The 16,400-nt window shown below is 49.3% G+C and overlaps 1 protein-coding gene across 1 annotated transcript in view; it reads right to left on the bottom strand.

Annotated features, from left to right (window-relative positions):
- Positions 1-16,400, bottom strand: part of TRANK1 (tetratricopeptide repeat and ankyrin repeat containing 1) — a 61,756-nt gene that overhangs the window by 33,277 nt on the left and 12,079 nt on the right. The window contains 9 exon segments of the mRNA XM_033053418.2: positions 5-67; positions 70-180; positions 1,024-1,147; positions 1,149-1,276; positions 1,648-1,803; positions 3,652-3,819; positions 5,480-5,611; positions 6,054-6,192; positions 14,203-14,286. Of these exon segments, the coding sequence (XP_032909309.1) occupies positions 5-67; positions 70-180; positions 1,024-1,147; positions 1,149-1,276; positions 1,648-1,803; positions 3,652-3,819; positions 5,480-5,611; positions 6,054-6,192; positions 14,203-14,286 (1,105 nt within the window).

The raw sequence follows: 16,400 nt of genomic DNA on the forward strand, positions 1-16,400 counted from the left end.
TTACCTTTATTATTTAAATAGATGAAAACTGCAGCATGCAAAGGAGTATCTCCTTGTGCAACAGAGAGTTTCGAGGGTCTGCCCCTTTGGTCAGCAGCAAATATGCCACTTCAAAATAACTCTTTCTGAGACATATTTTCAGTGGTATTTCAGAGCTGGTTCCAATACCATCAGGCAGAGCTGGTGTGGAGGACAAGAAAATATTAGGGTTTCAATCTAATACACCAATCTGCTAACTACCAACAGCTCTGAATAGATGCAGTCAGACGCTGATTTCCAGGCAGGAGACAGGGGTGGTTTTTGCCAGCTTTTTACATGTATCTGTAAAACACTTTTTGACTAAGATCTTCATCATTTCCCCTTCTCTCCCATTAAGCTGAGCAACCAGTCCTTCTGTTCTGACACGAAGACACAAAGGCCAGAACAGATCTTCTCCAAGTCAGTCAGTCAGTGACTGAAACAAGAGGCCTCCTCGCTCCTCTGGCATTCAAAAGGCTTCAACAGGACCATGTGTCCATAACTTATACCTAACATCAAGCTTTAAGATTAAATTAAATATGTCAGAGGGATCCTAGGAATAAGTTCATGCAAAACAAGAAGCATGATGATGTCTACACTAGCTAAAAAAAGAAAGACATCTGGTCATCCATTACTGGTAGCATAACAGTAGACTGAACTCAAAGGCTGTGGTTTACACTTTCTACCAGGATAATATTGTATCTGAAGACAGAGAAATTAAGGCCCAAAAGAAACTAGAGGTGCAGGAGAAACAATAGTCCTTGGTCTTTTACTAACCCTAGCAGACGAATTTCAATTTATAAACATCTTCCACCTATGTAGCCTTACTAGCTTCACCATGTCCCACACAGCAGATGAAGCCAATGCACTGCACTCCAACAAGCTGCTTCACTTATACAGAGCCAAATAAACCCCCATGTGTTGGTATTTCTGAGACTATCTTGCTCCCAATGTGTAAAATAACATACTGCATCTCTATAGCACATTAATATCGTTGCTTTTCACCTCCTCTTTCAAGAAAGCATCTTATGAGGCGCACTTGCGCATCCAATCTTCCACACTGTTGGATAATGTTGCCAATGTCAACATCTGAAAGACTACAGGTTTTGAAAAGTTCTCCACCTGATGGGATTTTCCCCACTGGCTTTCCTTGTTAGGAGCTGCAAAACTTTGTGCCACATTTGGTTCCCCAGCAACTGTTTTACGAAGCTGTTAGCACAGGCACTGGAGATGTTGCATGAGATTTCTTCAGGGATTTCTGCAAGACAGTCAAGACAAGATAACTCACTCAAAGCCATATAATGAAATCCACCTCATTGTAAACTAATTTCAGAATAATTAACTCATTAAATTGAAAGTAAGGAACAGTAAAATATCTTTCCATCCTTATGCTGTCAGCCAAGTAAGTTTGAACATTTTGATGCATCATGAATTTCTGTGCATATTCCATTGGTTCTAAGTGCAAACCACAACATTTAATATAATTAAAAGCACATTGTTCCAGTCATAAAAGTTACAGAAACAGATAAGAGAAGGAAGGGTAAAAGAGCAATAAAGTTTATGTTAGCACCAAACACATTTTTCACAGCAATTAAGTTTTGTGAAAGGAGACATGGGAACTCACTGCACCTTTCAGAGAAGACAGCCATTTGAGAAACTGTTTAACTGCATCTTCCTTCAATACATTTTTGTTTTGTGCTCCATTTTCACACCTGTAGAACTGGACAAACTGTTCCAGAACATCCTGTAAAGAATCTGTATCAGCTGTGGTACTTTCACGCTCTCCTGCAAAGCATTACAGAAACTGAAAATCCACTTCCTTGCCAGCATTTTTTCAGGGCAAGACTGTAATGCATTACATCCTAGGGCTCTAAGAAATGTGTAGTGGTAGATTAAAAACAAATGGCTGAAACTCTTACTGCCAACGCCAGTCCTGTGATGGATTTCTGATCCCAAAGGAAATTTGATACTTTCATTAAATACACTCTTGTCCTGGTTTTGCCTGGGATAATTATTTTTCTTCTTAGTAAATGGTACAGTGCCATGCTTTGGATGTACAGTGGGAATACTGTTCATAGTACAGTAATGTTTTGGTTGCTGCTGAGCATGGCTTATCCTGAGACAAGCACTTCTCCACATCCAATGCTCTGCCAGCGAGCGAGTGCACAAGAAGGTGGGAGGGCATATGGCCGGGACAGCTGGTCTGAACTGGCCAAAGGGATGTTCCATACCACAGAATGTCATGTTCATTATATAAACTATGGGGAATTGTCATGAAAGGACCATTTCTGCTTGAGGATGGGTTGAGCATCGGTTAGTGAAGTGTGAGCAATTGTACTGTCCATCACTTGTGTTTCTTGGGTTTTATTCCTCTCTCTCTCCTTTTCCTAACAACAACAACAATAATAATAATAATTATAATAATAATATGAGTGGTAGTAATTTACTTTATTTCAATTTTTAGACTGTTCTTATCTCAACCCACCATGGGAGTGAGGGGAAAGTGAGTGAGCTGCTGCTTGGTACTTAGCTGGCAGCTGACGTCAAACCATGACTTTATCTACCATAATTCATTAAGCTGAAAACTGCAATAGCTTCTGTATGCAGGCAGGAAAATGCTGCAATTATATAATTGTTCAGAATTTTTAGAGTAGATGACTAAACCCAGTAATGTTTGCAGTACACACTTTTAATGAGCTTGTCTGATTCCCCAGTGCCATTTAAAAAATACAGCCATAAACGAATTTTTTGGATGAAAGTATTTGGCCTCTTAAAACTAAAAAACAAAGCCAAAAATATACACCACACCAAAATGCTATCTACAAGTTTAAGAGATATTTATGTAATGGGAAATAGCAGATTTTAAACAATGTCCAATAAATGCCCTTAAACAAACACAGAAAAACTTGGCTTGGGTTTCCTAAATGCTTTAAGAAATTCAAATACATGAAAGATCAAACAAAACAGTAGATTTACCTCTTAGGACAAAGAGAGAGATAAGGTTGGTCATCTTTTTAGAAAGAAGGACTGACCTAAGATTACCTCTAAAGCAGAGGCTTATTGTCCAGCCTCTTATTTGCACTAAGTTTAGAAAACTGTTGCAGGCTGTGCATCGACAAAAAACACAAAAAAAAAAAAAAAAAAAAAAAAAAAAAAAAAAAAAAACCCTGGCCACAAAAGACAGTGCAACCCGAAATGCCATCCAAAGCCATTATTACCACAGATATTGGTGTTAACCTTCAAATGGAGAACGACTGTGCTACAACCTTCTCCACAGCAGAGATATCCATGGTAAAGAAAAAAAACCTGTGGGAATTTCTTTGTCAGAAGCTGTAAGAGGCAAGCACAATGAAACCCAATGTTTTCCAATAAACTTATAAACAATACACATTTGAAAACTGAGCTGTAGCCTAAAAATTTTGATTTATGCCAAGCTTGATCTGAACATCACTTGTACATCAGTTGCTTTCAAGCAAGGACAAAATGTTCACTATTGACTAGCAGGAGATTACAGTGACAGCACAGAGGAAAATTTACATAAAACATACCCACAAGTACTTATTTGAAATAAAATGATTTTGTACCTAACGGTTATAATTTTAAAACAGGAAAAGCACACGCTGCATGTAGTACCTGTCTGTCTCCCAGAGGAAGTGTGTTTCTCAATGTGCTTGCTGACTTCTTTTACAGCATCAAATTTTTTGTTCTTTTTCAAGATATCTATGACATATCTTGATCGTGCATCTGGAACAGTGGGATCAATACCAAAATTCAGGAGCATGATCACATCTTCTGTCTGTCCTAAAGCAATACATGGTAAAAAATTAGAAGAAGAATAATTCATATTATTCAGGAGGTTTTTCTGTTTTCCTTTTTATTTCGAATTACCTAGCACAATTTCTAGCGTAATTTTAACTTTAAAAAAATCTAAATTCCTCCAGTGGCATAAGTTGAGAGGGTGGAAATCAGTCAAAGATTGGGCTTGAAGATCTCAGAGGCCTTTTCCAAACTAAATTATTCTGTGATTTTATGATTTATAATATTAATTATATATATAAAGAAATAAACTTTAATAGATTCATATAAAGATATATGTTTCTGAATATTATATATAAATATAAACATATAAACATAAATAAATAAATATTAAAAATATATGTGCTCTCTATGTAATAAATACCATATGAATATTACCAAATAAACTTTAAGCATCCAAAAGTCTGATGCTACTTTGACATTGATGTTTGTTTCCTGTTGCCACCTCGTGGGCAGAGTAAGAAATACAAGGAAAAAAGCCAGGGTAACATAAAATGAAATCCCACATAAACTGAGAAGGAAAGCATTTAGTTTTCCTCTTCTGACAAGGCACACTGCTACCTAGGCTTTTAATTATCACTTATTTAAAAGAACAGGAGAGGCCTGACAGTATCTTAGCTAGCCAGAAATTTTGTGGTCCTTTAAAAATTTTGCAATGAACTATGTTTACTTAGTTAAGGAATGTTCAGCTGTTATTTTAGCTGGTTTTAATTTAGATCTGTGTTGGCTTAGTGTCATTAGAAAACCCTGATAAATTACCTCACCAACCTGCAAAAAGGAACTCAAAGGACCCATAACCCTTAGAGAACTTAATCAATTGTTGAAGAGCAAAATTCAATAAAGGATTATTTAATGCTCTCCTATAACTAGAGATTAATTAAATGCTATAGGACAAGAAAGATATCTTAAGAGAGTTAAGATTCAAAGGCCTATACACTGCAGAAAACTTGCAGGTGCAGTAAAGGAGGCACTTCAGCTTTATACACCCCAGGAAACTTAGTCAATAGTAACTGTCTAACCAGGACAGTAAATCTAATAAAGCATTGTTGAACTGGATAAAACTTGGGTTAGTCATTTAAAAAAAAAGATAGTTGAGATGTTCTGTTGGTAATTAAGAGGAACAAAATACCATAATGCAATCAATTGGGCAGGTTTTTGGGAGTGTCTATAAAAAAATGTTGGATGCTATAGTATATATAAATGTCTGAAAATTCTTGTTTCTTTGAGCATGTCTATGGCAAATTAATTCCCATTATGTTCCCAATTTTGACTCAAAATTGTTTTTAGGAATGTTCATCTCACAGCATTTGCTCTCAGATTTAAAACTCTTTGCTTCAGGCCCCCAGGTGGTCTAATGTGATTTTAAGGGCACATCAGAATTTAAAAGGTAACTTCTATGATTCTAAAAACTGCAGCATACTTGTGAGTAAAAAAATAGTCACACATCAGGCATACAAATTAAAAAAGGAATTCTTGGAATATTTAAATATCACTTGCCACACTACAATTCTACATTCAGACACTTTCTCAATTTGTTCCTTAGCATGAAATAGCTAACACCAGGGTCTGAAACTTTCTTCTATTATAGATTTTTCTATATGAAAACAAAACAATACATACACACACTCACAAAAAATGTATTTACTGCGTTTCTGTGCATATTCACTGGAAGAGGTCACAATATGGAGCAGAGTCTGTCCATCTCTGTCTTTCTGGTTAATCCTATCCTTCAGCTCTGGCCTTCAAGTCAGTAACCATCTGAAGAGATGGTTCTTTGCTGAAATGATAAAAAAGCACACTTAAAGAAACAGATCCTGAGGTTTTTTCCCCTTTGGAGTGACAAGATGCAATTCTAAGGTTGATTTGTGACTCTACTATGTACAATGAAACAGTTGCACCACACTGAGATGGTGGAAAGAAACACTGTACCTTTTTTAAAGCTGATACATTCAGGTTACAAAAGACCCATATCAATCACACTTTTGCTTCAAAACACTGAAAAGAACAATTATATTAAGTTTCCACCACTATCAGGCATGGGTGATCAAAGAGAGTGTTTACAACATTTCTAAAAGAGTGCTTTATTGGCATGTGCAAGATTATACCCAGATGATCTAACCTTAGCTGTTGGGACATTATTTTTAATTAAAAAAAGGTCTAGCTGTCAGTTCTCTGATAAAAGCCAGCATTGCTTCATTTTAGTTGCAGATGTCACTCACTTGCTTTGATACACAGTCTGATAACAGCATGCAGCGGATACAGTCCGATGGACTCAGCCTGCACTCCAATGGACATCAGCCACTTCACTAACTCTGCTACTTCCTGAAGCTTCTCACCATGACCACACAACTCAGAAGTCTGGTAGAAAAGAGAACAATTACAACACATTATTTTTACATACACAAAAAGCATTTCTTTTCTGCTATTTTCCATATTCTCATGACAAGAATCAGTAGAACAACAACCAAGACATAGCCACAGTAAAATGGAACTATTTATTTCATGGACTTTCACAGAACAGCTTGGGTTGGACAGGACCTTAAATACCATCTAGTTTCAACCCTCTGCCGCAGGCAGGAACACCTTTCACTACACCAGACTTCTCAGAACTCCATTCAACCTCAAACACTTCCAGGGACAGGGTATCCACAACTTCTCTGGGCAGCCTGTTCCAGTGCTTCAGCACCTTCTGAGTTAAGAATTTCTTTCTGGTATCTAATCTAAACCTACTGTCTTTCAATCTGAATCCATCCCCCTTGTCCTGTCACATGCTCTTATAAAAAGTCTCTCACCATCTTTCTAGAGGGCTCCTTTCAGGTACTGGAAGGCCACAATTCAGTCACCACAAGGCCTTCTCTTTTCCAGGTTGAACAATTATAATTCTCTTAGCCTTTCCTCACAGGAGAGGTACTCCATTCCTCTAATCATCTTGGTGGCCTCCTCTGGTGGACTCACTCCCAACAAACTGATGTCAGGAATAGTGTGGCCTGGTCCACACTATGGTGGCAATGGTTCATCTGCATTTGGCGCTGGTAAGGCCACACCACAAGTCCTGTGTTCTGTTCTGGGCCACTCACTACAGGAGAAACATTGTGGTGCTGGAGTATGTCCACAAAAAGGCAATGGAGCTGGTGAAAGATTTGGAGCACAAGTCTGATGAGGAGATGCTGAAGGAACTGGGATTGTTTAGCCTGGAAAAAAGGAGGCTGAGGAGAGACCTCACTGCTCTCTACAGTTTCCTGAAAGGAGGTTGCAGCAAACTGGGGGCTGGTCTCTTTCATCATCTCACAGGCAAAAGGAGAAGAAAGGACTTTGCGTCAGCAGAGGTTCAGATCAGATATTAGGGAAAAAATTTGATTGAAAGAGTGGTCAGCACTGGAATAAGTTGCCCAGGGAGATGGTGGGGTCACCATCTCTGGAAGTGTTCAAGAAGCATCTGGATGTTCCATTTGGGGTTTAGGGATGATTATGGTGGTGCTGGGTTGATCATGAAGGTCTCTTCCAACCTTGATGATTCTGGGATTCTGAAAAAGCACACAGTCTGAGCAGAAGTCAGCTGAACTTTAAAAGTATGTTCTTAGCAAGGACTAAATGAACATGAAGCACAGTCTATAAGGGGTATATCCTATGATATAGGATACTGTGGAGGTGTACAGAGGAATCTCAGACGGAAATTGAGACAATATGCCAGAAAGATCAGGATATGAGGAGGTAGTCAGAAACAGTGTTTAGACAAAACTTCTCCATTTGTGCTGTCATCATTTCAAATAGCAGTCTTCACACATGCTTCCATCATTTATGAATAGTTTTTTTTCCAATACCTCATGCCAAATTTTGACTGGTAAGAATTACACTTTGAGCACAATTATCAAATCAAAATACAACAGATTACAGGGAGAATGTAGCAGCAGGGGAAGTTCAAATTGTCAGAAAGCCACATTTTCTAATTTTCGCAAGGGAGAATTGGTACTTAGGGATTTTTCATCATGATTCTTTCAGCTTTCCATGTATACAACAAACCCACTAGAGTAGGTAAGATTGCTTGGGCCAATTCAACAAAAAAAGGGCCACATTATTTTGTAAAGCCTGCCCATTTTTCCTGTCTCAATGAGGCATTTTGCTTTGCTGGAAGATACTTTGCTAAGACACTCTCCATGGGTCTTCTGCTATGTTGTCACACTTCATTGCCAGTGTGAAGGTACTGTGCCAGCACTGGCACACCACACCTGCCTAATGATACCCAACCAAGACATTCTTTCATATATCCATTCCCTAATTCTTCTACTATCTTGAAAAACAAGCCTGTGAAGAGATATGAATTTATTTCCCTTGCATTACCCTCATAATTACTTCTGCTCACTCTGTCAGGCATCTACAATAATTTCACGACTATAAGGCACACCCTATAGACGAAAATTTTGTCCCGAAGCTGGAAGTGCGCCTCATAGTCCAATGCGCCATAGATAATGTACAAAATTGGAACATTTTCCAAGGCGGAAGTGAGAGTCGCGAGGGGGGGCGGCGCTGTGGGAGCACCGAGTAGTGATGGAAGGGCGGTTGAGGGCAGCCCAGGTGCTGAGAACAGCGCGGGCAAGGAGGTGGAGAGCGGGAGCAGCACGGGCAGGGAGGTGGGGGCGGCCCCATGCACCGGGAGCAGCGCTAGCAGGGAGGCGGGGGGTGGGAGCAGCGCTGGTAGAGAGGCGGGGGGCGGGAGCAGCGCTGGCAGGGAGGCGGGGAGTTGGGGGCAGCACTGGCAGGGAGGTGGGGAGTTCGGGGCAGCACTAGCAAGGAGGCAGGGGGCAGCACCAAGCGCCAGGAGCAGCGCTGGCAGGGAGGCGGGGGGCGGGAGCAGCGCTGGCCCCAGGTACTGGGAACAGTGCTAACAGGGAGGTGGGGGCAGAAGCAGTGCTGGCAGAGAGGCGGGGGGCAGGAGCAGCGCTGGTAGAGAGGCGGGGGGTGGGAGCAGTGCTGGCAGCGAGGCGGGGGGTGGGAGCAGCACTGGCAGGGAGGCGGGGAGTTGGGGGCAGCACTGGCAGGAAGGTGGGAGCAGCGCTGGTAAAGAGGTGGGGAGTTGGGGGCAGCACTGGTAGAGAGGTGGGAGGCGGGAGCAGCGCCGGCAGAGAGGCAGGGGGTGGCCCCAGGCACCAGGAACAGCGCTAGCAGGGAGGTGGGGGACAGGAGCACTGCTGGCAGAGAGGCGGGAGGCGGGAGCAGCGCTGGAAGAGAGGCATGGGGCGGCCCCAGGCACCGGGAGCAGCGTTAGCAGGGAGATGAGGGGCAGGAGCAGTGCTGGCAGAGAGGTGGGGAGATGGGGGCAACACTGGCAGGGAGGCAGGGGGCAGCCCCAAGCACCAGGAGCAGCGCTGGCAGAGAGGCGGGGGTCAGGAGCAGTGCTGGCAGGGAGGCGGTGGGCGGGAGCAGCTCTGGCAGAGAGGCAGTGGGCGGGAGCAGCGCTGCTAGAGAGGCGGGGAGTTGGGGGCAGCACTGGTAGGGAGGTGGGGAGTTCAGGGCAGCACTAGCAGGGAGGCAGGGGGCAGCCCCAAGCACCAGGAACAGCGGTGGCAGAGAGGTGGGGGGCGGGAGCAGCTCTGGCAGGGAGGTGGGGGACGGGAGCAGTGCTGGCAGAGAGGCGGGCGGCGGGAGCTGCGTTGGCAGAGAGGCGGCGGGCGGCCGCAGGCACTGGGAGCAGCGCTAGCAGGGAGGCGGGGGGCAGGAGCACTGCTGGCAGAGAGGCGGGGAGTTGGGGGCAGCACTGGCAGGGAGGCAGGGGGCAGCACCAAGCGCCAGGAGCAGCGCTGACAGGGAGGCGGGGGGCGGCCCCAGGCACCGGGTGCAGCGTTAGCAGGGAGGTGGGGGCAGGAGCACTGCTGGCGGAGAGGCGGGGGGCGGGAGCAGTGCTAGCAGGGAGGCGAGGGGCAGGAGCAGTGCTGGCAGAAAGGCAGGGGTCAGGAGCAGCACTGTAGAGAGGCAGGGGACGGGAGCAGCGCTGGCAGGGAGGCAAGGGGCAGCCCGAAGCGCCAGGAGCAGCGCTAGCAGAGAGGCGGGGGGCGGGAGCAGTGCTGGCAGAGAGGTGGGGGGCGGGAGCAGTGCTGGTAGAGAGGCGGGGGGCGGCCCCAGGCACCGGGAGCAGCACTGGCAGAGAGGCGGGGGGTGGGAGCAGCTCTGGCAGGGAGGCAGGGGGCAGCCCCAAGCGCCGGGAGAATCACGGGCACGGAGGCGTTACTACTTTGATACTTTGTTTTGCACGGCACGGATTCTCGCTGCAAAAAAAAAGTGTGCCTTATAGTCCGGTGCGCCTTATATGATCTACAAAGTTGTGAAATTTGCCGGCTCCCGGGGGTGCACCTTATAGTCCGGTGCGCCTTATGGTCATGAAATTACTGTAACTGAAACCCAATTATAGAAAAAGCACCAGTTTGAAATTTTCATGATCGAAGTAGCACCAGGACTGTAACAGCCAAATTGCAAATTCTAGTATATTCTACCAATATGACTTAAACCTTTGTGAGAAACAGCAAAGCCTGAAAACAAGGAAAATTCCTGGGAAGCATGAGAGAAAGTACACACTGCCTCAGAACAGGAGAGGCATCCTATTTTTTCAAAGCCTGCAAACTTTGAGGAAATTAATGAACTGTCAGGCCAATGGATTTATTACAGGCCTGCAACCGGGTTGCATGGAAGGACTGAACAATAATTTTCACATTAAGTGTATAAGTACTGTCTTAATTCTGCAGTAAACAGAAGCATTTTGCTCTCAGCTTGTGAGTCTTGCACTCACACACCAACAAACCTTAACTAGCCAGCCAGTTAATGCCAAGCAGAAGTACTGTGTAGCCTAAGGCTAACATCTTCTAAAGTTCTTGTCAGGAAAGAAACTTTAAGAAATATAGAAATTCTTTACTGTGAGGGTGGTAAGGCACTGGAGCAGGTTGCCCAGAGAAGCTGTGGGTGCCCCATTCCTGGCAGTGCTCAAAGCCAGGCTGGATGAGGCTTTGAGTAACCTGGTCTAGTGGAAGGTGTCCATGCCCATGGCAGGGGGTTGGAATTAGACAATCTTTAACATCCCTTCCAACCTGAATCATTCTAGGACTCTATGGTAAAGCCCAATGGAATTTCTCCATTTCTCACAAACATTTCAAGACGCCTTCAGAAAGCTGGTATATCACTGCTATGGACACTGGCTGCTCCTGAACTACAGAGCTGGTGAACTCCCAGCTGGTTCATAGACAGTGTCCAGCTACACCTTCATAATACTAATGTACAGTAATTTCACGAATACAAGCCGCAGCACTTTGACAAAAATTTTGGTGGAAACCCGGAAGTGCAGCTAATAGTCGGGGACAGCTAATATGTGAATAATTTTCTGACATTTACAACCCCAGACGTGCCAGCCAGAGTGCGGAGCCAAGCACCTGCCAGTAAAAGCCGGCATTCCGCGATTGTTACAGTGTTACTGTGTTGCCCTGGCTCCCTGCAGGCAGCACAGGGGGCGGGGAGAGAGGCAGGAGAGCTCTCTTCTTCCCTCCTCTGCCGCAGCCCAGGGGAGGGGGGCGGGGGGGGGGGTGCCGCCATTGCCGTGGTTCGGGGAGCCGACAGGGGCCCTGCGCCGCCATTGCCGCAGCCCGGGGAGGACGGAGGGGGGGCGCGCCGTCATTGCCGCGGCCCGGGGAGCCGACGGGAGCCCTGCGCCGCCATTGCCGCGGTTCGGGGAGCCAACGGGGGCCCTGCGCCGCCATTGCCGCGGCCCGGGGAGGCGGGTGGAAGCGCGCACCGCCATTGCCGTGTCTCGGGGAGCCAACAGGAGCCCCGCGCAGCCATTGCCGCGGCCCGGGGAGGAGGCGGGGTGCTTTGTCCGCGCCCGCCGCCGGCGCCACGGGCGCGGGAAAGCTCCGTCCCCGCCCGCCGCCGCTGCCGTAGGAGCGGGGGAAGCTCCATCCCTGCCTGCCACTGTGGGGCAGCGCCGACCCAGGGTGACCGAGCCCAGTGGCAGCGGCGGCCAGCCCCGAGCAGCAGCACTGGGCTGGGCCACCTGGCCCCGTCAGCAGCCCCTAGCGGGCCGAGCCTGCACAGCCTTAGCTCAGCCAGTAAACCCCGCCCTCCCGCAGTTCTGTTACTAATTGCACGCGGGTCCTCGCTGCGAACAACAGAGCGGCTTATATTCGGGTGCGGCTTATTTATGGACAAAAACCGAAATATTTGCCAACACCCAGAGATGCGGCTTATACTCAGTGCGGCTTGTATTCATGAATTTACTGTACCTTGGAAATACTAAATTGCATTCAGAAATATCACATTACTGAAGTTAAATTTTCAAATAGTTGATTAAGTATAATCATATAGCATCCATGAATTATTTTTCAATTTATTTTTCTTGGTTCAAATCTCTTACTAAAATTATCAGGAAATAAAGAAATACAGTAATTTCACGAATACAAGCCGCACCAATTTGACCAAAATTTTGGTGGAAACCCGGAAGTGCGGCCAATATTCCGGGGCGGCTAATACATTAACAAAATTCTAAAAGCTGCCAACACGGAAGTGAGAGCCCGCGGCAGCCCCAAGCCAAGCTGGAGCCCGGCCGGCCCCGGCTGAGGTGGGAAAGCCTGGCAGAGGCGGGGCCAGCAGTGTGGGGGCGGGCGGCAGAGCCTGAGCCAGCAGGGCGGGGCAGGGGGGGCGGCAGAGCCCGGGCCAGCAGGGCGGGGGAGCCCAGGAGAACTGGGGCTAGCAGTGCAGGGGAGCATGGCAGAAGCAGGAAGGCCGGCGGGTGGGGCTGCCTGGCAGCGGGGGAAGACCAGCAGAATCGGGGCCAGCAGCGTGGGGGAGCCCAGCGGTGCGGGGGCCTGCAGTGCCAGCCAGGGCGAGGAAACGCGGCGGCGGTGCAGACGGGAGGGGGCGGCCGGCGAGCCTGGCAGGGGCGGCAGTGCCTGGCCCGCCGGCAGGGCGAGTACGTAAACGCAGCGGCGAGGCGGCCGGCATGCCTGCCAGCGGCGGCAGTGGCTGGCCCGCCGGCAGGGCTAGGGAACGCGGCGCGGCACGGCCGGCGAGCCGGGCGGCGGCAGGCTGCCGGCAGGGCTAGGGAACGCGGCGCGGCCAGCGAGCCGGGCGGCGGCGGTGGCAGGCCGCCGGCAGGGCTAGGGAACGCGACACGGCACGGCCGGCGAGCCGGGCGGCGGCAGGCTGCCGGCAGGGCTAGGGAACGCGGCGCGGCCAGCGAGCCGGGCGGCGGCGGTGGCAGGCCGCCGGCAGGGCTAGGGAACGCGGCGCGGCCAGCGAGCCGGGCGGCGGCAGGCCGCCGGCAGGGCTAGGGAACGCGGCGCGGCCAGCGAGCCGGGCGGCGGCAGGCCGCCGGCAGGGCTAGGGAACGCGGCGCGGCCAGCAAGTCGGGCGGCGGCAGGCCGCCGGCAGGGCTAGGGAACGCGGTGCGGCCAGCGAGCCGGGCGGCGGCAGGCCGCCGGCAGGGCTAGGGAACGCGGCGCGGCCAGCGAGCCGGGCGGCGGCGGCGGCAGGCCGCCGGCAGGGCTAGGGAACGCGGCGCGGCGCGGCCGCCGAGCCGGGCGGCGGCAGGCCGCCGGCAGGGCTAGGGAACGTGGCGCGGCGCGGCCGCTGAGCCGGGCGGCGGCAGGCCGCCAGCAGGGCTAGGGAACGCGGCACGGCCAGCGAGCCGGGCGGCGGCAGGCCGCCGGCAGGGCTAGGGAACACGGCGCGGCCAGCGAGCCGGGCAGCGGCAGGCCGCCGGCAGGGCTAGGGAACGCGGCGCGGCGCGGCCGCCGAGCCGGGCGGCGGCAGCCCGCCGGCAGGGCTAGGGAACGCGGCGCGGCCGGCGAGCCGGGCGGCGGCGGCGGCAGCCCGCCGGCAGGGCTAGGGAACGCGGCGCGGCCGGCGAGCCGGGCGGCGGCGGCGGCAGCCCGCCGGCAGGGCTAGGGAACGCGGCGCGGCCGGCGAGCCGGGCGGCGGCAGCCCGCCGGCAGGGCTAGCGAACGCGGCAGCGGGGCGGTGCTGACGGGAGAGGGGGGCCAGCGAGCCCGGCGGCGGCGGCGGCAGCACCACCCGGCCAGCCCCGCCGAGCCGTGGCGCTGAGCTGGGCTACCCGGCCCCGTCGGCAACCATGAGCGGGCCGAGCCTTCCTGGCCCCGCCCCGAGCCAGTAAAGCCCGCTAAGCTGCGATCCTGTTACTAATTGGCCAATTTGTGAAAGCTGCGCACGGATTCTCGTGACGAACGAAAGTGCGGCTAATATTCGGGGTGCGGCTTATCTATTGACAAAGACAGCAACATTGTCGAGGCACCGGAAGTGCGGCTTATAATCCGTGCGGCTTGTATTCGTGAAACTACTGTAGATACAAGGAAAAAATAAAAAATATGAACTTACCTCAAAGAGATTCTTCAGAGATACCTGGCAAACTCTGAGATTATGGGGCAATTCTTGCTTCTCAGACAACAACAACAGACAAGACTGAAAAAATACCCCAAACATTAATGCTCTTATAAGCACACTTAAAACTATGTTTTTCATTACTTTATCAGGTCTTGTCAGAAAGCCAACACAGGTTAACAGTATTTCAGATCTTTCTGTAATATCACAACTGAATCTTCATTTCTAATTTTCAACTTAATTAATGTAATATACAGTGGAGTGTAGGAAGTTAGAAGTGATTAAAGTTTCCACAGAAATAAAAACCATGCTAAAAAGGTTAGGCCCTAAAAAATTCTCCAATACTTAGAATACTTCCAGTGCTTGGAAGTAACCCTTTGCTTTAGGAATGGACCTTTACATTGGGGACAAGACTGCCCAGCTAACATCAACATCCCAAGCAGAAAGCAAGAAATGAATACTGTATATTCTTCTGCTTTCTTCCATTTTATCAGTTTCTCTAAAAAACTTTGTCTTGTTCCTTGAAAATCCACCTAGCTTCACAAGAAGACAACGGAAGGACTATGAATGCCATCTACCTGGACTTCTCTAAGGCCTTCGGTACAGTGTCCCACAACAGGTACAGCTCTAAATTGAAGCAATATCAGTTTAATGAATGGATGTTGGATGGATAAAGAATGGGCAGAATGGCTGCATGCAAAGAGCTGTAGTCAATGGCTTCGTGTCCAAGCAGAAACCAGTAGTGAGTGGTGTCCCTCAAGTGCCTATACTGCGACCACTCTCTTCATGAATAACATCGCCAGTGGGTTTGCGGGGTGGCCTCAATCACTCAGGAAGTTTGCAGATGGCACCAAGCTGACTGATGCAGTTGATAATGCCCAAGGGGAGGGATGATATCCAGAGGGACTCTGACAGGCTTGAGGAGCAGGCCCATTGGAATCCCAGGAAGTCCAGCAAGACCAAGAGTAATTTCACGACTATAAGGCGCGCCCTTTTGACTAAAATTTTTGCCCGAAACAAGAAGTGCACCTTATAGTCCAGTGCGCCTTATATATGGGCAAAAGTTCGGAAATTCGCCAACCCAGAAGTGTGAGCCGCGAGCTGCGGGGAGAGCCGGCAGGGCCACGGCTGCCAGGTGGAGGCGGGGCCGTGGGGCAGCAGCTGCCAGGTGGAGGCCGGGCTGTGGGGCCAGGGCTGCCAGGTGCAGGGGGGCCTGGGGGCCCGCGGCGCCTCTCCTGCAGGTACAGGCGGGCTCGGGGGCCTGCAGCGCCCCGGCAGGCATGCCCCAGCCCCAGGGACGCCGCAAGAAGCAGCGGTGGGCATAGCCCGGCCCTGCCAGGTATAGGCGGGCCTGGGGGCCCATGGCTGCCAGGTTGAGGCGGGGCCTTGGCCAGCAACCGCACGGGGGAAACTGGGGCTGGATCTTTGCTGCAAAAAAAAAGTGCACCTTATAGTCCGGTGCGCCTTATATGATGTACAAAGTTGCGAAATTTGCCGACTCCCGGGGGGTGCGCCTTATAGTCCGATGCGCCTTATGGTTGTGAAATTACTGTAAGGTCCTTCGCCTGGGTCAGGGCAATCTCCAGTATCAGTATAGACTGAGGAAGAAGGACCTGTGTGATAATGATGGATGAAAAACAGGATAAAAGTCACAGTGTGTGTTTGTAGCCCAGAAAACAAACATATCCTGAGCTGCATGAAAAGCAGCATGGTCAGCAGGTCAAGAGCGGTAATTCTACCTCTCTGCTCCGCTGAGACCAACCTGGAATGTTACATTGAGCTCTTGCGTCCCCAGTACAGAAAAGATATGGACCTGTTGGAATGAGGCCAGAGGAGGACCATAAAAATCATTAGCAGGATGGAGCAACTCTTCTGTGACGAAAGGCTGAGAAAATTGGGGTTATTCACCCTGGAGGTTTCAGGGAAAACTTACTGCAATAAGGTCAATATAAAAAGAGGGCTTAGAAAAAAGACTTTCTAACAAGGCCTTTGTGACAGGACAATAGGCAACAGTTTTAACCCGAGAGTATATTCACATTGGATGTACGGAAAAAAATTTTTATGATACAGGAGGTGAGGCACTGGAAAAAGCTGCTCAGTGAAGCTCTTAAGAGGATAGCTGACCCATCCTTAAGAGTACTGAAGGTCAGGTTGGGCTGGCCTTCAAGCAATCTGATCTAGTGAAAGATATCCCA

The sequence above is a fragment of the Catharus ustulatus genome, chromosome 1 (genome assembly GCF_009819885.2).
Source record: "Catharus ustulatus isolate bCatUst1 chromosome 1, bCatUst1.pri.v2, whole genome shotgun sequence".
In the NCBI taxonomy this organism is placed as follows: domain Eukaryota; kingdom Metazoa; phylum Chordata; class Aves; order Passeriformes; family Turdidae; genus Catharus; species Catharus ustulatus.